Genomic DNA, 26,747 nt, shown 5'->3' with positions numbered 1-26,747 from the left:
GCAAAACCATTCATTTAAATAAGCTTATTCATATAGACAACACTTATGCAAAAATTTCTTTATATTCAATTCTACAGCAAATAAAAGTATAGCAGATATGTAAAAGAAAGTTTAAAACAAACAAAAGATCTACGTTTGCTTTTAAAGAAGTAGGAAGAGGGCCAAGCCTATGAGTCATTTCAAAGTTATTTTTGGAAGCGTAAAGCTTCCGAAAATTACTTCAAAATGCAACACTTTGCTTAACAAAAAAATTTTTCTACAATCACTTCCTATATCAAAACAACCTGTGTCTGCCTTAATTGCTAAAAAGAATGCTTTAAAAGTTCCCAAATTAGTTAATAATAAAAAATTGATTATAACATAAAAAAACATATATTATTGACCACTTACTTATTGACCATTTTTGACCCCCTGCTTTCCCTGCCCCCACATTGTAACAATGTCGTAACTCTTTCATAACAATTCCCGCACGAGTCGTCGCAAAACCGTCCACTTCCCTTTTCCGATGTAAAATTTTTATCTATTATTACTTCTTTCAATCCATGTTTTTGTATAACTTTAAAATAATTTCAAAATGTATCACCTATATATATGTATACTACTCTATATACATATATATATATATAAAATATATATATATATATAAAATATATATATATATAAATATATATATAAATATATATATATATACATATATATACAAATATATATACACACACACACACATATATATATATATATATATATATATATATATATATATATATATATATATATATATATAGGGTGCGGAAAAAGTTCCCGTACAGAAGTATAATTTAAAAAAAATTATCTGTATGGTGTTTTCTTTAAATATATAGTGTGTTTTTAGTATTCTTTTAGTATTTTTTAGTATTATTTTGTTTTAAATTAAAGTGTAATTTGTTTTTCGTCTCGTACAGGAATTTTTGCTATTTTTGCTGTTTATATTTTTATACGGGAACTTTATATATATATATATATATATATATATATATATATATATATATATATATATATATATATATATATATATATATATATATATATATATATATATATATATATATATATATATATATATGTATATATATATATATATATATATATATATATATATATATATATATATATATATATATATATATAAGTATGTATATATATATATATATATAAATATATATATATATATATATATTTTAGGGTAATGACTTTTAACAACCACGTTTCCCAGTACCATAACTTGATGAGCTTTCATTTAAGATTAAATAAAATATTACATTCAAGGGGATTCGATAAAAAAACCTCACGCGCAAAATGATTTTAAGAATTTTATTTATTAGCTTTTTGACCAAATTTTTGAAGTCACTGTAACCAAATACAAAATTGAACACAAGCTGTAGAGTCACATGCATACAATATTATATAGGATCATCAAACGCACAAGGAAGTCAAATATTCACGATAATGTCATTAGATGAATCTCAGTGGGAGGTTGTCTTTGCTGCGGCAGGAGTTGTGCAATTCTTGCATAACTTTGATGGCACTCTCGCAGCACTGGTTGCTTCGGGAAATGTTGATTTAGTCATCTGTTTTTCAGTGGGTTTTCAAGCAATTGAGAGCTTTTTGGTAGTCATTCAGAGCTTCAAATAGTTCTTCAAAATCTTCAACGCGGAACAATTGACTACTGAACCAATGGTCAGCCCATGAGTAAGAAATAAATGAACAGATTTTACGCAACGTGATCCGAGTTTCTGACATCAGAATAAACGCAAGAAGGGCTAGAATTGCACGAGAGTTCCAGCGTGTATTGCTGATGTTTTGGATTTGTTTGAAATTCACGAAGGGGATCTCATTCCTCTCAGTTAAGTGACGGAAGACACGAGTGAGGTGGTAGAGAAACTTCATGTCATCTCTCCAGCCGCCTGTTTTCTTAATCTCAGTTTTACCGTTGTTGAAGGCTGCTTTCAATTTATCGTAATTGCTCATCAAATCCTGCACAAAGAAATACTCGATGTTTGGTGATTTATTCGATCCACGGAGCTCATCGTCCATGACAACGCAAAGAACACGGTCTAGCTCATGGTGCTGGCAACTGATGAACTTGGGTTTAGGGTGAACTTTCTCTTCGAACATTTGCTTCAGGCAAACAACAACGCCTGTCTTCTTGCCGGTATTCACGTTTGTTGTGTCGGCAACAATCATCACAACTGATCCCCACAGCTTGAACTCCTATAGCACATCCTGGAGTCCTTCTGCGATTGTTTAAGCTTTCCCATCTTTCAATTTTAGCGCAGTCAACTTAATTTCTTTAGATTCATTCTTGAGGACCACGGCCTGATATTCAAAGCCCTCAATGTGTTTGCCGTCATAGTTTATTCTCCACTTCTCCAGATGAAGCGTGCTCACCAAGTGTTTCTTCACCTGAGCAGCTCTCGTGTAGATAGTCCTGTGGATTGCTGATTGACATTGGGTTGGGATTTCAATGCCCTCACCAGAAAGCTAACGGCACACCACTGCTGCTCCGTAGGACGATAGCTTTGCGCATGTAACAAGACGTCTTGCATTGCCTGTTTGGTTATGCTTCCTTTTGCTTATTGATGCTGCATTATCATCCTCCCAAGGACTGTCTGTACTTGGATGAACCCTTGCTACTTTTGGAACAATCGGTTAGCGCTAAGCTGGTATTTGTGGACACAGTCTCTTCCATTGCCCTCTTTTGCTTGAATGGGTGGATGGTATTGGCACTAGTAGGTTTCCCAGTCAAATAAACAACGTGACCTTTGCTCTCAATTTGCAGTTTGTAGAGGTTCTCATCTTCTTTGCACAACCATTCGCCTTTCATCTTGGTCATATCAAACAGTTCGAAAAGAAACTATAATTTACTTTTTGACATGACCAAGATGAAAGGCGAAACCATTCGCCTTTCATCTTGGTCATGTCAAAAAGTGCGAAAGAGTTACATGTAATTTACCAAATAATACAAGGATCTCTTTATGCTTAAACTATAGAGAATTGGCAATAATTGAAATAAGACAATAATAATGTTGCCACCAAATTAAGATAATTAAAACTCAACTACCCGCTTTGAACACCTCGCTTATATACCAGTGCATAGCAGACTACAAAACAGGTGAAGAAAATTTCAGAACTCTACAGAAGCTACTCGAACAATTACGTCACCATGACGTCACTGTCCTGGCTGACGGCGCACGACATACGATGTTCTGGAAAATTCTATACATTTCTCTGCTACATAAATTATTACACAAGTCGGTTTCATGACTTATGTTATATACAGTATATGTATATATACATTATATATAATATATATATATATATATATATATATATATATATATATATATATATATATATATATATATATATATATATATATATGTGCGTGACCTTTTTCAATATTTTAATGGAATAAACGTCATTTTAGTTTTTAATAGGCAAAAGTTCATTCATTCGTGCTACAGGAAATAATATTTGAGAAAAAAAAAATCATAAAGTCATCACCCTAATATATATACACACATATATACACACACACACACACACACACACACACACACACACACACACACACACACACACACACACACACACACACACACACACATATATATATGTATATATATATATATATATATATATATATATATTTATATATATATATATATATATATATTTATATATATATATATATTTATATATATATATATATATATTTATATATATATATATATATATATATATATATATATATATATATATATATATATATATATATATATATATATATATATATATATATATATATATGATTTGAATGTAAACATCGTATATAAAAGTGTATGTTATTAATTTTATATATATATATTTATAATTTTACAATATAATAATAATATATAATTATAATTATATATTATATATATATATATATATATATATATATATATATATATATATATATATATATATATATATATATATATTTCAATTCGAAAGTTCAATATTTGGAATTAACATTTAAAAATGATTTCGAGCATACAGTACCACGGCTATTCTTGACAAAGCGCATTTTTGGGCATTTTTCTCGAGTACTGTTGGCTTTATGTCGTGAATAACACGAATAATGCTGGCCATTAATCCTTCAACTGTTGTTGGTTTATCATCATAAACCAGTAACTTCACTTAGCCCCACAGAAAATAATCTAAAGGTGTCTAATCGCACAACCATAGAGGCCAATTAAATTGGTCATTTCAGAAGCACCATATAAGGTTTTGTCATCGCAGCTGCCGGAAATTTCCGTAAAAAACGCGATATTTTTTCAACAGTGTAAGTCAAAAAAAGCAACTTTTAAGTAATAAGAAAAATTTTTTTAATGAAAGCATTAATGATTTTCAAAAAATTGCCAAATATACTCGATACTAACTAAAACAAAATTAAAATTTTTACAAAAAAAATTACTCTACATATTTTTAGGTTTTGTTTTTGACTTGTTGTTTCTGATATGTTGTTTCTGAAATAAATAATAGTGTTTTTGTATAATAGAGTCTATTGTACATAAACACCAAGAAAAAGTTACTTTTAAGTAGTTATTTTAAGTAAAACTGTTTAATATCTTCATCATCTGGAATAAACGGCATAAGTTTATGGATGTCACCAATCTTCTTAGCAATGATTGGGATCACTCCATCCGGATAAGCTTTGGCTGTAGGAAGAAACGGCACTGAACAATTGGAACTTTTGAAAAAATGTCTGAAACTGAAGTCCATCAAAATAGTGTCTGCAAATTACTTTCTCTTTAGTTTCATTTTTGTGGCTCATATGTATAAGGGGTTGGTACAAAGGGACCTTCATCAGGTTCCTTTGCACCAATTCCTTCATGACATAAAAAAAATTTAACACTATTGTTTTAAAAGTTGCGTGTTCAAAAGCACTAATGGTCAGCTGTGTGAGGTAAAAAGTCTCTAAAACTGATATGCAAGTAAGTTGTAAATTTTGCATATAACCTATACAAATCCATCCTATTTTATCACCATCTTGACATTTTTGTGCGATTTCTTTAATTTTTCAGGTAAACATTTTGGCTCTGCGAATATGAATCATTTTCTCAACAGCTGCAGCAGTCACTTAAATATTTACTTTTAATTTTTACCTGTAACTCATCACATGTTCAGCATGCGTCAATATGAGGTAATCCAAACCTCAACAAAAATTGCTGCCTAAATATTTTCAAATAAAAGTTGTAACTTACATAGCAATCTTGTTTGTTTTAAGTTTTGAGACTAATAAATTTGTTCAATACCTTTAGTCGTTCATCTTCTCTCACGACTTCGAAACACTTTCTTCTGTATCTTAAAAAAGCAAAAGAAAATATATTAGTTAAGCGTGCTCTAAGAAATCAAAACTCAAAGAAAAACAAATTAAGTATTTACATATTTTATCAAAAGGCTTAGCCGTTAGGGTGAGCCTAATAATAAAATATTTTAAATTAAAAATATTACGTGTCTTTTAAATAAATAACAGTGAAAAACTCTTATCAACAAATAAATTTTATAAGTATCATGCGTTCATACTTTAAATTATCATTGCTTTACTTCAAAACAGTAACAAAACAACTAAGTAACATGCAAATTACATACGAACAATAAAAACATCCGAAAAAGTTATATTTTAACTTACTATATATTTTTAACTTATTCTCCAGGTTTTCTTTCAAGTCTATCCTTCCGTAGTTTGTGTAGGAGGTTTCATCTTTCATAGTTTGTGTAGGAGGTTTCATCTTTCATAGTTTGTGTAGGAGGTTTCATCTTCCGTAGTTTGTGTAGGAGGTTTCATCAATGCCAGCTTTCTTTATTATTTTACTTTTGTAGATAGACTTAGTTACTACTCTATTTTCCTTCTTTTTTTTTTAAGGTATATGGGTGTTGTCATCAGACTCCATTATTAAATCAATTTAAATCTGAAAAACTCATAAATCAGTCACTGTAAACTAGTGAAGCACAACACATCAATAAAATGATAAAAACCTCCAATCAACTGATCAACTTCATTTACTGTAACTATTTAACTCTATTAAACTTAGGGCTACGACGTTTATTCCATTCATGTGAGAATTCCTTAAACTGAGTTAATTTCCATTGGAATTGCTTTGCAATCATTATTAGTTTTCTAAAACAAATAAAATGTGTTAAAGATATTTTTACAGTTGATTTTCCAAAGGGAATTACGTGTGTTGCAATTGTTAATGATTATCCAAAACAAATATTACAAATGATTATCCGAAAAGAAATTGGTTGTGTTACAATCATTACAACTTAACTATTCGCGCTAATTTATGATTCAGCTCTATAGTTGTTCTATAAAGAAACAGCACAAATCAGTGACTTAAGTCTGTTTGTGTTTCTGAAATCAACTGTAATTCATGCTCGAAATCTAAGGCATACTGAAAGCTCTGACTAATGTGATTTTTTAAGGGAATTTGTATCTCCCTCAGAAAACACGGTTCCATTCTAAACTCATTTTTTTCTAAAAATGACTTAAGGTGTTTCTTAAATGACCCGTTAAATTGACAGGTCTATTTTTTAAAAATTGTTTGATCTCCAAATTTTGATTTCAACAAGTCAATAGGTGCGGTTACTATATGACACGTAGCACCATCCTGTTGAAATCATATTTTGTATGGATCTATCTTATCCATATATTCAAGCATAAAATTGTTGTTTTGGTTCGGTAACAATCTTCATAGACCGTAACGCAAGCTCAGGTCTCATTTTTAAAGAAATAAGGTCTGACAATATCGTTAGCGTGTAAACCACACTAAACGGTGCATCTTTTTGGATGTAATTGAATTTCTAGGGTCTTTTGCGGATCGACATAGGCCAAAAATTAGCTTCATTGCTAAATACAAGTTGGTGATAAAACAACGGGTTAGTTGCCAACTACACTAGAAACAATAATGCGTGGAAAACCTTTTACTGTCAGAGACTGTAGTGAGTCTTATTTATAAATATGTCTAAATGCTTGTTTGACAATTTTGAAAAAAAAAAAAAATGAAAAAGTTATATATATCCTACTTTTTGTCAAGATGTAATGTTTTTATGCTGTAATGTTTTTAGCCCTGCTGTATGTAATGTTTTTAGCCCAATCGGCAAAAAGCAATTAATATAATAATCTCGTGGCTTTCATTCCTGCACCAGTAAAATCTAACTGGGGCTAAAGGAGTGGTACAAAACCCCAATGCTTGAGACCGACAATGAACTTATATATAAGTTTGGAGCAAACTCGAAACTTATATGTTTATACTTATATCAAATAAGGATGATTTGCAAAAATAACAAAAACGCCTTAAAATTTTTTCCCCTCCAAATGTGAAAGCAAGAAGTTTTTTTTACTATTCTTAGCAAAATTTATACTTTTCAATAAGTTTTAAATTTGATATAATAATCTCTTAACGTTTGAAAACTATGAACCTATAAAAATCGACTCTCTCAAATTGCTTCAATGCTCCAAAGCTCCGCCTTTTAGTCAATCAAAGATTAATATTTTTGTCCTAATTGAGAACATAGTAAAAAGCTCCTAAGTCTATAAGACTAAAAACTTTTAAGTCTATAAGCTCCCATACTTGAACTTATACTTGCTCATCACACGCCAAAGAAATTATAGGCGACAACTTTAAATCAAAAAATTGTTGAAATGTCACAATCTCTACCATTTTGAGCGTTCTGTAATGAACTGTCTTTGCAGAAAGTAGAATATATGTAATTTTTTCAATTATTTCTTATTTATTTTTTAAAATAACAAGCATTTAGACATGTTTAAAAATAAGTCTCATTATAGTCTCTATCTGTAAAATGTTTTCCACGTAATCTGTAAAATGTTTTCCACATGCTTCATCCTTTCTCGAGAAGCTTCATCCTTTCTCAAGAAGCTTCATTTTTTCTTGAGAAGTTTCATCATTTCTCAAAAAGGTTCATTATTTTTCGAGAAGCTTCATCATTTCCTTGACGCTACATTCACAAAGGATGAATGTAGCGTACTTCTTTTAATTTGACCTTTCTTTCGTCGCAAAATGGGTATTTTTTGTCAATTTAGATTTAAAAACGCAATTTTCATTTTGAATTTGTCGATGCTTTTTTTTGAAGCAATGACAGTGATTAACATAATTAAATTAACTTCTCTTTCTTATCTAAAAAAAAAATTTTCCCATTGATTGTATTTTTTGTTTTTGCGTATTTCTTTACATTCAAAAACTCACAGTTAGTGAACAAAAGTTGAAAATGTGACAAACTATTTTTCTTACTCTTTTCGTAAATGATGACTTGTGGTATCTGCGGGAAAAACTGGTGGAACTAAGCCTGTGATTGAATAAAAAGGCAACAGTCACATAAACAACTACGTACTTTGCTAAAACCAGAAATATAAAATCAAATTTCTTTTTACTGGAAGGAAGATACAGTAGAAGGAAGATACAGTAACGTTGTTTACTTCACTGACTCATAAAAAAAAGATACTGCAACGTTGTATTCTTTTCTTTAGTTACATTAAATATACAATTAACGTTTTTTTATATATTGTCAAATATATAATATAAACACATAATATTACAATAGCACATATATATTTTGTATACAGAATATAGATTATTATTTTTTATTTCATCATTATTATTTTTTTATTATGATCGTCGTGACATTAAAATTTAATAAAACAAAAAACTTTATAGAAATTCATATAATGATTTCTGTTAGTTATTTAAAACATGCTTGCTATATATTGAGCTAAACGTGATAGCGTGCAATCACGTTTAGTTCAATAATAATATATTCCGTATGCAACAGATACAAAAAATAACGACTCCTAAAAAGAAAAAGATTATAAATAAAATTATATATATATATAATATATATATATATATATATATATATATATATATATATATATATATATATATATATATATATATATATATATATATATATATATATATATGTATGTATGTATGTATGTATATATACAAAATGATGTTATAACATAACATATGATGTCCATCATAGACAGCTTTAGATGCTCTTTTATGGGCTATCCATCTTGTTACAGCCTCTTTTTCATAAATATCTACAATTTTTTGAAGAAAGTTAAGAACTGGCAACTTATAATGAATAAACTTTAAAAGAGCCAATAATGATGCCAAGATGCACCAGCATCATTTATTGCAGAAAAGTCTCTGAGCAAAAGTTTAAAGCAAAGGCAAGCTTATGATTTCTACATCCAATTTAGACTGGCGGTGTCCATACAGGAAAAATAACAGTTGGTAATTGGAACTTTAACATTTTAAGATGATGCCTGCTGCACTCATTGTTTTTCCGATTTCCAATATATAATTATTCCAAAAATATTTCAACCAAAATACTCATTGGTAAAATACCAATAAAATGCTCAATGATCTTATAACATTAAAAGAGACCAAAAATGGCAACAAACAAAAAAATGTATAGTGAAGCAGACATCTTGAGTTTTGTCACTAAAAAAATTGAAATGCCTACTTTAATGATGCCAGCAAAGGCAGCTTCAGATACTTGTTTATTATTTGAACATTATTATGGCCAAATAAGTGTGATAAATGGTACGTGTGTAAATGGTAAATTCATATTTTCTTACCACCACAATCGCCAATGAGCTGAATTAAGGTTTACAAAGTTTGGCTATGTGCAATGTAATGAGAAACATTTTGATAATGAGACTTGTAATGAGAAACATTTTGATAAAATAATAGTTAGTGCTGATTTTCTATCATAATATGCTTGTGTCTAGCGCCATCCCTCAAATATTACTTGCATCCCCCATCCGCCATCCCATTGCATTATTCCTTTAAATGTAATGCTTTTCCTAATGCATTTCCAAAATATCCCATTCAATGTTTAAAATTACTGCTTGCAGAAGTAACTTCTTTTAACTACTCCAGGTTAGGTCAAGTTCAGAATCATTATACCCTGTTCCTGGTAACATGTAACCCAGCACTACCTGTCCCCTGCTGCCTTGTAGGATTTGCTTTTCTAGGCTTTTATTTCTAGCCTTGTAGTTTTCTAGACTTAAAATTCCCCATGCCTTAGAGCTATTGGTTGAGTAAAAGTTTGAGATGGTGGCTTGATAAAAATACTCATCTTAGGCAGATGTCAACTGCATCCAGCTACTGTCTTGTAAAAGGCCTCCTAGGCCTTCTACAAGACAGTAGCTGTAAGCAGAATAATTCTTAAGTGTAAGCGAAATAATTATGTTGACCAGCCTTGTACCCATTCTTTACCTATAAGTCTGGTGTGTAAATATGTTCTACATTGTTTCCTGCCAATATGATGATCTCTATAAACCTTTTAACTTGTACTTCTTCTTTGGTCTGACTCTATCATCACACTATTTACTACTACCAGAATTCTTTTTGTGATTTCTTTGTGACAGTTATTGAGCTGATGTCTTTCATCTCTCCACTAATAAATGCACCTCCTACCTATCCTCCTAAATCCACGCAGATATAGAAGAGTATATTCCTTATCATCGGTTTCAAGTCAAGTCTTAAATTACAAATTTTAAAAATTTATACCCTCAAAATCATTTTATAACAGAATATGTTATAAATATAAGTTACTAATATTATTGTGCATACTCTTAGGTCACTTTTATTATGACTTCCTATTTTTTAAGATATTTGACCACCCTTCTCCCTATAATTAAGCACAAAAGAGTAGAGGCTTTTGGAAAAACTTTAATAGGCCAACATTTCATTTCTAATTCATGGGTCGAATATTCCATTTCTAATTCAACTCTAAAATAAAACTATTTGCAAAGAACTTTTCCTTCAACTTGACTCTTAAATCTAATGGCCATATTCTTCCTGCAATTCTAGTTTAATAGATTAACCAATTGTTAGACATTCAAACCATTCCTTCTTCTGCGGCTAAAGTCATTTCTCAATTGAACTTTTACAGTTTGCGGTACAGACAAGGGTCCAGACATTCCTATCTAGTAGTGATGTACCGATTAATCAGCATCGGCTTAATTGGCCACTTTTTGCACAATTAGAATCGGTCTTTTTTTATTTATTTACCAATTTGTATTACCGATGGCATTTTAATAATTTTATCCTGCATTATGATAATAATTAAATAATAAATAATCTAAACTCTATGCATTACTTAAAATTTTTTTGAGAAATTATTTATTTTAACTTTGTTTACAGACAAATTTATTCTTAAAATGATGTTTAAAAGCTTTAATTTAATAGCTGAATTATACTTTTATTACTATAATGTTATTTTTAGAATAATTTTATTTTGCATTGTTTTATTGTTATACTTAAAAGTAACCTATCTAAGCATTTTAATCTAAATGTATTCAAGTATTGCCTTCTATATTTCTATATGATTGTTATCTAGATATCCAAATTACTAATAAATTAATAAAGTTGCAGAATTAAATATATATTCAGAATGGCAGCAGCTTTGTTTGGAAAAGGTTTTCCAATAAAATTGTTAGGTGTGGAAATGTTTTACTATTTCTTCTGAAGATGATTCAATTGCAATATGTAGCACATGCAAACTGAAGATTACAAGAGGTAACAAAGAAAAAAAATCTTTTAACACAACAAATGTGTTGTCTCATATTAATACAAAACATAAAGAAATAGCAAGCAAAGAGTTGAGACTTAATGAAGAAAACAAAAAGAGAGCAGAAAGTGAACAAAATGTGTTCAAGAAAATCAAGTCAACTGATGCAAGTTGTTCAAGACAGTCTCAACAAAATTTGTTTGAAACACTTGAGAAAAAAAAGCCAATGGATACAACAGTTTGCCGTGTTTTTTACACACTTTGCAACTTATGTTGAATGACACTGTATTTGCCCAGATATCATTGGCGCTTGCAGGATTTTTAGATGTTTCAGATAGGACATTTCAACACATTGTTAAATTTTAAATAATTTTTAAATAATCAAACTTTGCAAAAATTTGGGATGGCAGAGGCCTGGGAACAAAAAAAGTCCTAAAACGCTTGCCAATGCAAAATTTACACCCCCTCATTTTGGGGAGGTCAGAAAACTTGCAAGGTCATAACTTTTGTAACTTACAATATTTTTCTACAAAATTTAAAATCTATAGATAAATTGAAATTTAGTTTTTGATAGTACAGTAGAAAACTTTACCACATCAGTGTCCTCGCGTTTGGGCAGAGGAGGAGCAAGCATTTTAGGGTTTTTTTTGTTCCCAGGCCTCTGCCATCTCGAATTTTTGCAAGGCCTCCTCATTTGGAATAGGTATGAACATACTTAAGTTTGGAGTTTGCACAATGTGTGAAAGTGTCCTATCTGAAACATAAAAAAATCTTGCGGGCGCCCATGCCAGATATATATTTAAAATATATCAACAACTTGTAAAAACATAGTAACCTATTTTAATTATTCCCCATCTTCTTTTGAAGCTTATCAAAAATATCAAACTCATTATCAAGTGACAGAAAATAGGTTCAAACAAGACATTGCAACAAGATAGAATAGTCAATATTTTATGTTTGAAAGAATTTTTGAACAGAAGCGTACTTTGATCCCATTTTGTTGTGACAATGACAACTCTACACTAAAGTCACTGGAAAACAATAAATGGATTATTTTTAAAATGAAGTTTTAATTTATTTAAGTCGAGACATCATGCAACAAGATAGTCCTATAATATGGTGGAGAGCAAATAGAATCAACTTCAAGCAATTAGCTCTAATAGCTCAGAAGTATTTATCATACCCTCCATCTTCTGTTGAAAGTGAACGGTGGTTCAGTTGTAAAGGACAAGTTTATTCTTCACGATGAAATAGGTTAACTCTGGAAACAGTAGAAATGCTTATGTTTTTACATTGCAATATTCGTATACACAATTTTAAATACTAAACATTGTTACAACTGCTATTGGTGCTTTCTTTAGAATCTTGAAGTTATTATTTTTTTGGTATTTGATTTTAAAGTCTCTTATTTTTTTTATTTTGAGAAAAAATATATTTATCAAGGTTTTTTTTTATTTGCTTTTTATGAAGAGATTAAAATTCCAAGTAAACTGTTTATTATAATACCATTTTCTTTTTAAAATTGAAATAAAAAGTGTTTCTCTAAAATTGTATATATTTTTTGAAAGTTTTCATGGATAAAAAAACTAAAAAATCTATATTATTTTAACTAAGTTTTTATAATAACTTTTAAAATAAAGCTTTGGCTCTGATTTAAGTCTAAGTATTTGTTTACAAGTTCTGATTCCACAAATTAGTTTACATGATTTTGAATTGTATGGCTTTATATTTTCAAAAATTTTAATAATTAGTTAATCCAACGGTAATGGCATCTGTATCGGAATAAGCCAAAAATGTGCAACCGAATGTGCAAATGTGCATCGCTACTATCTAGTCTTACAAAAGTGTTATTCATAATTCTCGTCACTTCTCTCTAAACTATTTAATAATTGCTTGAATGAATCTTGTTTTCCTGCCGGAAATTGGCATCTATGGTTCTAACTTTTAAAAACTTTGGAGAACACTTTGACCCGTTGTTTTTATTTCATTAATTTGGTAATAAATTTAAGATTGAAAGTGAAAATTCACATCATTACATTCCTATAAATTATTAAAAAGTAATTTAAAAAATAAAATTGCAAATCATTTATTTATCACCTGAATCACTGAATGCAGGATCGTTTTATAAATTCTAAGGGACATAGGCAATATGCAATTACACAATTCAAAAAATCTAAATTTAGTCAAGGTTAACTGTGCTTGCTTCACATGGTGTATCTGGGAAAATCTTTGAGATTATTAAACCATTTCTTTTTAATCACAGTATTAAAGTCATCCTGGACAGCCTTCTTCTTCATTACTAATAACTTTTGGGGTACCTCAAGGTTCTTTTCTTTGGTCCTGCATTGTTTCTTATCTACATCAATAATCTTCCTGACATCTAAAGTGGCTCTATTTGCTGACAACTCAATTTTATACTCCTGTCTTGACAAATGTCAAGACAGGAGTATAAAATATACTCCTGTCTTCTTTAAAAATTCACAAACCAATGCAAGCTTGGTGCTTGCAGTGATTTTCAACTCTAACAAAACTAAGACATGTACTGCAAATGACTCAATATTGCTGACATTTCTACATTATTAAATCGCAACCCTCTCATTGAATCCACTTCTTTATGCCTTTTTGGATTATCAATAAACACTGGCCTCTCATGGAAACCATACATACAATTGATTCCAAACTAAAAAATTAAAAAATGAATAAAGTATCAAAAACTATAAAACACAAAAAACCATCATCATCATCACCAAATTCTATAAACCTAACATTCACTAATATTCGTGGTCTTTGAAGTAATATTTTCTTCTGTTGAGTCTTATCTCTTGCAAAGTTCACCAAACCTACTTGAACTTTGTGAGACTAATTTGAGTTCAATTGTCTCATCTTGTGATAGTGTTGATGGTTATCTTCCTTTAATTCAAAAAGACTCCAATAGTCACGTGCTTGGGCTGGGCATTTACTTTCATAAGAATTCACCCATTTGTCGGGAAACTAGGATTGAGTCCACTGACTATTCTTTTATATGCTTTCGTTTAGCATAACTCCACTCTATCGCCTTTCTCTTTGTTCTATATCGTTTTCCTTCATCTCAAGGCTGCCCTCTTTTCAATGTTATTTCTGACCAAATAAACCAAGCTCTCTTTCTTTATCTATCAGCCAATACCGTTGCTGTTGTTGGTGACTTTATTGCCCATCACACTGAATAGCTTGGCTCTAGTGTCAGTGACTCTGCAGGCATTAAAGCCCACAACTTTTGCCTTTCTCAATCTTTAACTCAAATAGTCAAGTTTTCAGCTCGCTTTTCAAACAATCCGATTCATTTACCTTCTCTACTCGACTTGTGCCTTGTATCTAATCCTAGTCAGTGCTCAGTTTCTCCGCATTCACCATTAAGTGTTTCTGAATATGGTTTGATATCTCTAAAACTATTGTCTTATTCTTCTTACACAACTTTGTGGATTCAGGCTGGCATGGAATCTTTTATTCCCTCTTGACAATTCCAATTCAAGCCTCACTCTTCTCCATGGTTTTCCTCACATTGTGTGGCTGCAATTGCCAATCGAAACCATTACTTTCATATCTATCAGCAAAAGAAATCTCTAGAAAACAGATGTCTGTTTATTACTGCTAGAAACCATTGTAAAAAGGTTTTGTCTAACACCAAAGCCCAGTATTCTCAGGTCATGAAATCTCGTATTTTATCACAAAAATTAGGCTCTCACGACAACTGGAGAATCTTTAATAGTGTCAATACTAAGGGCAAATCTGTAATTCCACCTCTCTTGTATGGTTCAGACTTTGTCACCTCAACTAATGATAAAGCTGAATTGTTTGCTAAGAACTTTTCATCAATATCATTTCTTGATTCCACTAGTTGCGCTCTACCTGATATAGCTGTCAAACAAGTTGATATATTGCTTGACATTCGTATTACTCCAGCTTCTGTATCTAAAGTGATTTTTTAGCTTAGACTCTTCTACAGCTTGTGGTCTGAACAACATACCTGTTATAGTCTTGCAGTGTTCTCCGGAGTTGTCGCCTATACTTTCAAAACTGTTTAACAAATGCTTATCAGAGTCTTGTTTTCTAGCCTGATGGAAAGCGGCATCTGTTATCCCTATTTTCAATAATTATGGAGAGCGATCTGTTTTGTCTAACTACAGTCCCATTAGTCTTCTTATTATCATAAGCAAGGTTTTTGAATCTTTAATTAGCAAACATTTAATCTCTCATCTTGAACCTAATAACTTACTTTCTGATCATCAATATGGATTTCGATCTTTTGGTTCTACAGCTGATTTGCTAACAGTAATAACCGATAAGTTTTATCGTGCATTAGATAAAGGTGGAGTGGTTAAGGCCATCGTTCTTGACATTTGATTTTTGATAAAGTTTGGCATGCTGGTCTTCTCCATAAGCTTTCTTCTTACAGTGTATCTGGTAATATCTTTAAAATTATTAAATCCTATTTTTCCAATTGTAGTATAAAAGTTGTCCTCAATGGATAGCACTCTTCTTCTTATTCTGTATCTTCAGGGGTTCCTCAAGGTTCAATCCTTGGCCCTATAATCTTTTTAATTTACATTAACGATCTTCCAGATATTCTCACATCTAATGTGGCATTGTTCGTTGATGATTTTACCATTTATTCTTGTCTTGACAAGAAGCTAACACTCTCTGATTGCTTGGAGGGGGCATTTGAGCTTTCTGCTACAGCATGTGGCTGGTGAACTTTAATTCAGATAAAACTAAAATTTTTTTCAGCCAATCGTTATCGCAATAATTTAGATCTTCCTATATTTATGAATGGTAATATACTCGATGAGTCATCTACCCTTTATCTTCTACGATTAACTTCCAATCTTTTTTGGAAACCATATATCAAATCCATTGCAAAACTAGCATCTGCAAAGGTTGCATCTCTTTATCGTGCTTGACACTTTCTCAATCCGGATTCTATTCTCTATCTCTATAAATCTCAAATCTGGCCTTGTATGGAATACTGTTGCCATATCTGGGGCAGATCTTCTAATGATGCCCTTTCTCTTTTAGACAAGGTGCAAAAACACATTGTAAATATGGTTGGACCTGCACTTGCAGCCAACCTCCAATGATTATCACATCACCGTAATATTGCTTCTCTTTCTCTTTTCTACAAATACTATAATGGGCACTGCTCTAAAGAACTAGCATCTCTTGTGTCATCAACTAAAATTCATTCTTGTGTTACTTGTCATTCAATTAAGTCTCATCCATTTTCTGTGACTGTTTCTAAATGCTCCAAAAACTCTAACTTCTTAAGTTTTTTTCCTCGAACATTAGTTCTTCGGAATTTGCTTCCTTCATCTTCCTTTCCTGATTCATATAATTTGCAATCCTTTAAGTCGTCAGTCAATCGTTATCTTGCTCTACAATATTTATCTTTTCTCTTCCAGTAACTTCCAACTCTAACTAGTGGTTGGAAGTTAATGGAAATCTCTCATTGGTCCCTGTATGGGACACTGTTGTCATATTTGGGCTGGTGGTTCTAGCAATGCTCTTTCTCATCTAGACAAGCCTGAAAATACATTATAAATGTAGTTGATCTGCCAAGCTTGAGCCACTCTTTCATTGTCATAAGGTTGTGTTCTCTTTTCTGCAAATACTTTTATGGTCACTGCTTAAACAAGCTATTATCTCTAGTCCCATTAATCAAATTTCATTCTTGCTTGACACGTCATTCAGCAAATTTGCATTTATTAACCATATCTATCTCTTCATGCTCTTAAAACTTTTATTCATCTATAGTTTATACCTCAATGCTGTGGAACACTCACCCATCTTCATGTTTTCGTGAATCATACAATCTTCAACTTTTTCTGTCTTCTGTCAACCATTTCATTGCTCTTTAACACTTTTCTTTGTTTTCTAGTAACTCCCAACTTAATATTGGTTGCATTTAGGAGTGAACTACTATTTAAAAAAAAATGTTAGTTTGTCTTTTGTTGTTTTGTATGATCAGTCATATATGCTCTTTTATTATATATGCGAGTGTCAATGCATGTCAATTTAAGTATTATTTTCTATATGTGAGTTTATTTTCTTCTAGAAATTTATCATTATTTCTATATCGAGTTAACGAATCAGAGAAAAAATGATAGTTTTTTGAAAAATGTTGGTTACTTTTTTTTAGTGTTGGTTTATCTTTTACTTTCTTGTATGCTGCTTTAGTAATTTTTATATGCTGCTTAATTTTGATGATTTTTGACGAGTGTACAATTGTCAACTTTACAAAACAGTACAGTTGACAATTGCCTTACAACAGCATGACTAGGATGGTCACTGAAGTCACCTTCTTTAAGTACAAAAGCAAAGAAATGCTTACATTTTGTGCAAAAGATGTGCAAATTTGATGCAATACCATCCATACATGACACTGCTGAAGTAAAAGTTTTAAAATGATGTTTTATATTTCTTCTTTACTTTTTTAAAATATTTTCAAGTTTTCTTTCATTGAAAACTTTAACTTCTCTTTTTTTTTCCGATTCCTTTTTTTAAATTGAGCTTCTTTCCTATCTACTTCTTTTGTTAATTTTGGTTTTTATCACTTTCAATTTTCTTTAATTTAATTTAATTTAATTTAAATAAGACATAATTTAAATAACAGATTTTCAAAATTTTGTGAGTTTCTACCTAAGTAGTTTATACCTGTGGGTGAGTTTCTACCTATGTGTAAGGTGAGTTTCTACCTGTGTGTAAGGTGAGTTTCTACCTAAGTAGTTTATACCTGTGGGTGGTGCTTCTGATCTGCATAAGGTAGGGAATTTCCTGTGACAGGGCTGGATCACAACACACAAAAAAAAGAATAACAACTTATCATAAACAAGATTTTAACAATACTGCAGAGTGGCACTTTTTTTGCACCATTGAATGGTTAAAGTCTTAGTGATAAAGCTAATGAAACTGTAAAATGTTTTGTTGTACAAGCCACTTAACAACCCTTGACACACCCAATAAAATGTTTAGTTAGTGTACTCAACATATCAAAAGGAATATTTTTCATTTTTGTTGACAAGGTTTGTATAAGAACACAGACTACAAAGTTCAACTTAGGAGAGAGATACAATATATTTTTTACAATATCTGGGACACTAAACCACCATCATACCAATTTCACCTCATTAAAAATGAAGAGAATTTTATAGTATTATATTATAGTTTTACTTTATAACAAATAACATTTAATTCAATACAATTATTTATTTTGTTATAACTTCTAAGTTTTAAAAAATTGAACAGTTTTAAATTGTTTTCTTGGAAAAATCATTTGGGATAATAAATAAGTATCCATTAATTTTTTTGGTTTTTATTAATTATCACTCTTCAATTGATGCATATACAAAGATCATAGATAAACTTTCAAAAAATCTTGATCAAACTTAGATAGATTAACAAGCAATTTGATTTGTATCAATTTTTATTCTAATTTTTAATCTTTTAAGACTAAGCTCTTAAAAAACATAAAAAGTTTCAATTCCAAAACAAAAATATCAACTTTAACCATATATAAGTATATTATAAATACTTTAAAAAAAAAAATGTCTGATTTTTTTTTTTTTTAAAGTATTTATAGTATACTTGCTATTTTAAAAAAGTTGAAGTATTAAACCAACTTCAAAAGTTTTTATTTGTTAAAAACAATGAAAAAAAACAACCTTTTTGTATAAGGAGGGAAACTTTATGCAAAATAGCCCACTACTAAAATAGTGTTTTCTTTAAAATTATATTAGATATTGATTTGAACTTTTAAGATATGCTTTTCTTATATATACATACAACCTGAGATGGTCCATGGTAAGCTCATAAAAATTTGCTTCATTTGGAATGACTCAAACACATGAAATGACTCAAACACATAAATTTTAAAGCTGTTGATAATAAATATGCAAAGAAACACTTACACATATTTAATATTTTCTACAAATTACATTTTTTGCAATTTTTGTAAGCTTATTGCTAAGAAAAGAGTTAATAAACTAAAAAGGGCAATTAAAAAATAAAAATTTAATTTAAAATAATTTTTGTAACCCGCTAACTTTAAAATTAGAAACAAGTGACTCAAATATTTTTTTTAAAAAACTTTTACCTAAAATCTTAAAAGATTAACAGAACAGCATGAACAGGTTTTGCTATTTTTTACTCATTTTAATATAAGTTTCAATAGAACGCTGCAACAAAAAAAAAAAATTTTGTATAGTTTTACTTGTGTTTACAAAAATGATAATTATTTCTTACATTTGTAAAAACAGCTTGAGCATAATTATCTGTGTCTGAATCCCACAAACAACGAGCAGCAACTCTAAACAATATTAAAAGATATTACATATCAAACTAACTTATAAAAATAAAGTTTATAACTTTTTAATAATTTAATAATATTATGGTGAATATATATACTTGACTCCTTCTCCTCTTTGTTCACCAATAACAGTTTGAACAACAAACTTATAGCGATCATAATCTAAAGCTAAAATTAGAAAAAATTTGATTAAAAAATTAATCTCTATATGTATCTATATTTATGAACAATTTTAAATTATTTTACTAAGTAAAAAAAAGTAAAGCTCAATGCTCTTAAAAGAACAGAGCAATAATAAGTATATATAAATTATATATATATATATATATATATATATATATATATATATATATATATATATATATATATATATAATTTATATATATATATATATATATATATATATATATATATATATATATATATATATATATATATATATATATATATATATACAGTGGGCGGCCAAATTATTAGTTACAGTTTGTTTTTTCACAAAAACTACAATTAAATATGAACTTTAAATGAATAAATTTGCTTCTACACTTACATTCTTTGAGATTTGGGCAATAACGCCTGTGTAATAAAATTTATTTTTCGTCAACTGTTTAGTGTTTTGGTGACTCTAACTCATTTTTTTTTACATTAATTAGTAATTTTAACTAAAAATATTTGAACTTTAGTGCCTAAAAATGGGAAAAACTAAAGATATAACGAATAAAAAAACTTCAGAAATATCTGATTTGTTAAAACATACAAATCACTCCCAAAGAAAAATTGCAAATTTAGTTAAAGTTTCTGTGATAACAGTAAGCAGAAGCAAAGATAAACTTGATAAAAAAATACCTGTACAAAGTACCAGAAGTGGAAAAGGTGGTAGACCATGCATCATTTCCCCAAGGAGATGGCATCACTACTTCAAGTGGGCAATTTGTAACATTTGTTTTAAAAACCAAAGAAAAAGTACAAAAGCAGTTACTAAAATCATACAAGAATCCGGTATCTAGATTTCTTACAGAACTGCAAGATGTCAAATAGGAGAACTGAGATTTAAATGGTACAGACATGCGTAAAAGCATAAACTTACGCCAACAATGAAATTAAAACATCTCACTTGGCCAAAACAACACCTAAATATTTCTGCTGAAGATTGGGGAAATGTAAGTAAATACCTATTTAATTGTTTATTGCAACAGCATCACTAAATGAAACATTTATATGAGTACTTACATTATTATTTTTATTTATTTTCAGGTGTGTTTCTCAAATGAGTCCTAATTTAAAATATTAATTGATAAGTCTTCTTTTATTAGACAAAAAGAAAGAAGAAAAGTATAATCCAGACTGTGTTTAGAGACGGTAAAACACCCTCTAAAAGTGATGGTGTGGTCATTTATAAGTGATAAGGCCAATGCCCTTCTTTATATAGTTAAAGGAATGATGAAACAGGATAAATATAAAAAAGTATTAGCTCCCAAATTAGTTTCTCAATTACATGATTGGTTTCTTGATCCATCCCAATGCATCTTTGCGCATGATTCTGTCCTATGCCTTAGAGTTAAATCAGTAACAAGATATTTAAAGTCAAAAAATGTTTCTGTTTTACCATGGCCTGGCAATTCTCCTAACTTAAACCCAAAAGAGAATACTTGGGAACTTTTAAATTAGATAATTGGGCACAAAATTATAACCAACAAAAAAAATCTCATAAAGGCACTAAATAATGTCTAGCAAAATGATCAGGAATAAAAAGCAAATGTAAAGAATTGCATCCAATGTATGCCAAGAAGTATACAAGCAGTAATTGATGCAAAAGGTGGCACAACCAAATACTAAAAAACCATTTTTGTATTATGAGTTTTCTTAAATAAATGCTTAAAAATAGTAATAGTCTTTAAATAATTGTTTTACTTTTAAAGAAAAATATTTATTTAAGCTAGTAGCACTAATAATTGTATAAAATTTAACATAAGAATACAGAAAAGAGCTTATAATGGGTAATATTATAATTTTTGCAAGTGTAACTAATAATTTGGCCATCCACTGTAAATATATATATATATATATTGCGTTTTTAAAAACATTCTGGTCAATTAAAATTGCGTTTTTGTGGTTTTTTAAAAAAACCACAAAAATGCAAGTTTAATTGACCAGAATGTTTTTAAAAACATTCTGAATGTTTTTAAAACATTCTGAATGTTTTTAACAATATAAACAATGTTTTTATTTTTATTTTTTTTAATAAAATGTTTTTATTTTTTTTACTGTAAATCATGCGCGGAGTGTTGCTATATCGACTATCTTATAGCCTGACTCGCAACAAAATGCTACTACATAGACTGACAAATAGCCTGACTGGCAACAGAGTGCTGCTATATCGACTGACAAATAGCCTGACTTGCAACGGAGTGCTGCTACATCTACTATCTTTTAGCCTGACCTGCAAGGGAGTGCTGCTACATCGACTGAGGGTTTGGTTGGGGCAGGCAGTCTATCAATTAATAAAAAAAAAAATTCCGGTCTTGCATTTTAATTTTTACTTTTTGTCAACAAAATATGGAAAAAACTTTCGGACAACATATAAAAGTTCTATATATATACATATATATACATATATATACATATATATACATATATATATATATATATATATATATATATATATATATATATATATATATATATATATATATATATCTTTAAAAGTAATTTCTTATAATATGATATGCTTATAAATTATAAGATATAAATTATTTAAAATAAAAAAGGCAGCGTATAACTATTTTTTTTAAATATATTTTGATATAGTAATATATTAAAATAGTTATATGCTGCTTTTTTTTATTAAAATCAATTTATATATATATATGTATATATATATATATATATATATATATATATATATATATATATATATATATATATATATATATATATATATATTACTTGCAAAAATGATTTTGCAACACTAAACTACTTGCAAAAATTTAAAAGATATCAAAAATAGTATAAGTATACTCCAATCTGATTTAGTCAATGTTATTAACCAGACTAATACGTGGCTAATGCGTCTGAATATAGATAAATGTAAAGTTATGCATGTTGGTAAAAACAATCCAATGTCAAACTCTTACCAATTACAATACTAATATGAGACTTAATTTTGCAAAAACTACCTGAGAACAAGATCTTGGTGTTTTAATATCATACAATCTTAAATCTTCAGCACAAGCATGTAAAGCTGCCTCATCAGCTTGTAAAATAATTAGTCAATTGAAACATGCTTTTGTCAGTTGTGATGGTAATCTCTGGAAGAAATAATATACTTGCTATGTACGTCCACACCTTGAATTTGCAGTGCAAGCATGGAATCCTCACCTCCAAAAAGATATAAATCTTTCTGAATCAATTCAACATAGGGTGACACAAATACCGCATGCAATAAAAGACTTTAATTATGAACTCAGGTGCAAAAAATTTAATATCACCCCATTAGATTGTAGACGTGAGCGTGGCGATTAAGCAATATAAAATATTACAAAACATCAATAATATACAATGGATTAAACCACAAATAATTATTCTAGCTCGTGTTAATCAAACTCGATCATATCTAAGATGGGAAATAAAAAGAAACTATCAGCCTAGACATCACGTTTTTACTAATCGCATTGTCTCTAAATGGAACGACCTCCCCGAGCAGATAACAAATGCCAAAGATATAAAGTCATTCAAGATATTGCTTGACAATATGGACAATTAATCAGCAAAACTGCCACAGGGCGTCATCTAATGTTAACGTGCTCCGCACTATTTAACCCTTATTTAAATGTGCTGCAGATTTTCATACTACTACTACTACTACTACTACTACTACTACTACTACTACTACTACTACTACTACTATATACATACATATATATATATATATATATATATATATATATATATATATATATATATATATATATATATATATATATATATAATATATGTATATATATATAATATATTAGTAATAGAAAATCATAATTTTTTTTTTTTTTTTTTTTGTTAAGTGATTTTCTACTACTAATATAATTGCTCTGTTCTTTTAAGAACATTGAGCACTCTATTGTGTAGAATACTTTTTAAAGTTGTTTAAATATATATATATATATATATATATATATATATATATATATATATATATATATATATATATATATATATATATATATATATATAATATATGTAACAAAATAAAAGATAACTTTTAAATAAACTTACAATATACTTAATATAATATAAATTTATTTTTGTTTAAAAAGATTATAACAAAAACTTATAATAAAATGATTAACTCTTTAACTTGGTTTTTATAGTTTCTGAAATATCTCTCGTTAGTTCTGTATTATTTTCACTGCAATACTGTTTGTTACTAAGTTTATCACTTAGAACTTCTTGGATGATGACTTTAACATTATCCACTCTAAATCTAAAATGGAAAATAAATATTATACATAATATAAATTTGGTATTTAGTATTAGTAGTAGTAGTAGTTTTAAATAATTTTTTACATTAACATATGGATTTTATTAGAAATAAAATATTATTCAAATATTTAGATTTAAACATTAAGAATTAAATACTTATATACAAGTACAGATATTTAAAAAAAATTGTAATAATAAACTTTGGTAATTTAAAAATTATCAAAATTGAACTACTTTTTTTTAAAGTTAGGCCTTATCGTGTAATTATGTTCCTTTTCTTTATCGACATATTCGGATGCAGTCATTTTGAGTAACTAGATATGTTTAGAATGGAATGTCCTCGACCGTTCGGCAAAACAGTATTTAGTAACTAACGACGTAAATAATTTGGTGTGGCGGAATAGTGTCGCAAAATTTTGATTGTCGCATATTTAGTTGTCGAAACTGTAAAAAAGGAATAGTGTCGCAAATGTCGCATTATTGATTGTCGAATAACAAAAAAAGGAATAATGTTGCAAAAAATTTTAATAAATAGTGTCGAAAGTAAAAAAAGGAATAATGTCGCAAATGAATTTAAGGAGTTGTGTCGAAAACAAAAAATAGGAATAGTGTCTCGAATGAATTTAATGAATAGTGTCGAAAATAGAAAAGAAGGAATAATGTCCTAAAGGAGCTTAATGGTTAGTAACAAAAATAATAAAATAATAATAACTGTCTAATTTCATACTGAAATAGCCTGCTGCCGGGGGACTTCAGTACATACACCAACTATCTTATAACCTACTGCTGCAAAGGAGTGCCGCTACATCAACTGAGGGTTTGGTAGCAATCTTTTCTTACATTATTCTTTGTTTTTTTCTTCTTTTTTTCTTTTACTGTAAAAGCCGTATTCTTTAAAAATAAGCAAAACGAGTAAGCAATAGCTGAAATTAACTATTTGCGACACTATTGCGTTTTTTCTATTTGCGACACTATTCCTTTTTTTTGTTTTCGGCACTATTCTTTAAATTCATTTTTGATACTATTCCTTTTTTGTTTTGTTTTCGACACTATTCATTAAATTCGTTTGCGACATTATTCCTTTATTTTGGCGACATTAGGCCTTTTTAATATATTCGACACTATTCTGAAATTCATTTTTTGACACTATTCCTATCACTCAAAAATTTTATTTACGTCGTATTCAATAAAGAATTCTCAGAGAAAAATCATTTGGCATACAATAAGCATACAGTAAATAAATATATTAATTACAGTAAATGTTTTAAATTAAACAACCGGATATTTGACATTACACAGTGTTTTGTATGACAAAAACAGCAACCACATTAATTTGTTTGATTTTGCAAGTATTTTGGTTTTTCCAAAAAATTGATTGATAATAAATTAAACAAGACAAACAAACCAACAAAATGGTTTTCAGGTGAGCTGAGAAAACCTCAGATCATTAAAACAAAAAAAGCAGTTTGAGAAATAAAGAATAAAATCACTAACACAATTTAGATTCAGAGGCAGATTTAAACTTCATCAAGTCCTGCAAGTGACGGGTTAAAAAATAGATATAAATATTTGTATTATAATGTCTACCACCCGTAGAGATTGATCCAGCATTTTTTGGTGTTTAAGATAACTAACTTCTGGATTTTTTATGTTTCTTTTGATTAGTGTAAAAAGTAAAACAAAGTTGGTAGTATCGTGGTAGTATCGTGGTGTACCGTGGTAGTATCGTGTGGGAATTATTTTCATTTAACTTAAAAAGTTCATTCTTTTATTAGACTTTAAATAATGCCCAAAAAACAATAGTATTTTAAAAAACATTATTTTTTTCCGCATTTTGAACAGCATTTTGAAATCAACATTTTTAAAATGTAAGTAAAAATATTCTACTAAGCAACCAAAAAAATTTGTTCGGTTTTGAGGGAAACATAAGGTTAAGTAACACAAAAACGGGAATTTGATTTCTATCATTTATTCAAAAAATAATCACCTTCAGCAAGTAATACTTTTTCCCATTTAGACACAAGATCTCGTTTTTTTAGAAAACTTTTATAGAAACTAAAAGCCAACAATACCTGCTTCCTCCATACAGCATAACCTATTGTTGATGAATGCTTGGTTTAATTGCCAACGGAAAGGGGTCATTACTTGATAACCAAATATATGAACGCTTATTGTTACAGTAAATAACCCATTTTTCATCAACGATAACATCCTGTCCTTACATCCAGCAAGTGGCATTGTAACTTGCTTGTTTCACGCAATTCATGTGATAGCCATTTGCTTGATTTCCATTGTATTT

General features: G+C 29.2%; 1 protein-coding gene across 1 annotated transcript; it reads right to left on the bottom strand.

Annotated features, from left to right (window-relative positions):
• Nucleotides 1-8,547: 8,547 nt before the first annotated feature.
• On the bottom strand, nt 8,548-24,802 carry LOC100206771 (dynein light chain Tctex-type protein 2B). Its single transcript, XM_065788230.1, has 5 exons — nt 24,683-24,802; nt 24,316-24,449; nt 20,071-20,140; nt 19,909-19,972; nt 8,548-8,893 (listed from the first exon to the last, which is right to left on the bottom strand). The coding sequence occupies exons 1-5, from the start codon at nt 24,751-24,753 to the stop codon at nt 8,846-8,848; spliced, it is 387 nt and encodes a 128-aa protein (XP_065644302.1). The 5' UTR covers nt 24,754-24,802; the 3' UTR covers nt 8,548-8,845.
• Nucleotides 24,803-26,747: the final 1,945 nt, after the last annotated feature.

This window comes from Hydra vulgaris, chromosome 01 (genome assembly GCF_038396675.1).
Source record: "Hydra vulgaris chromosome 01, alternate assembly HydraT2T_AEP".
In the NCBI taxonomy this organism is placed as follows: Eukaryota; Metazoa; Cnidaria; class Hydrozoa; order Anthoathecata; family Hydridae; genus Hydra; species Hydra vulgaris.
The sequence above is the reverse complement of the archived record's forward strand: the minus strand, read 5'-3'. Positions and strand labels throughout refer to the sequence as shown.

What these genes read in the sequence shown, in the direction of transcription:
- LOC100206771 (XM_065788230.1), bottom strand. Translation starts at nt 24,753, where the DNA reads ATGACTGCATCCGAATATGTCGATAAAGAAAAGGAACATAATTACACG. An exon ending in AGGCCTAACTTTAAAAAAAA is followed by an intron (nt 24,450 to 24,682) that starts GTAGTTCAATTT and finishes TTTCCATTTTAG; the next exon opens with ATTTAGAGTGGATAATGTTA. An exon ending in CTCAAGCTGTTTTTACAAAT is followed by an intron (nt 8,894 to 19,908) that starts GTAAGAAATAAT and finishes TTTTCTTTTTAG; the next exon opens with GAGTCGTTATTTTTTGTATC.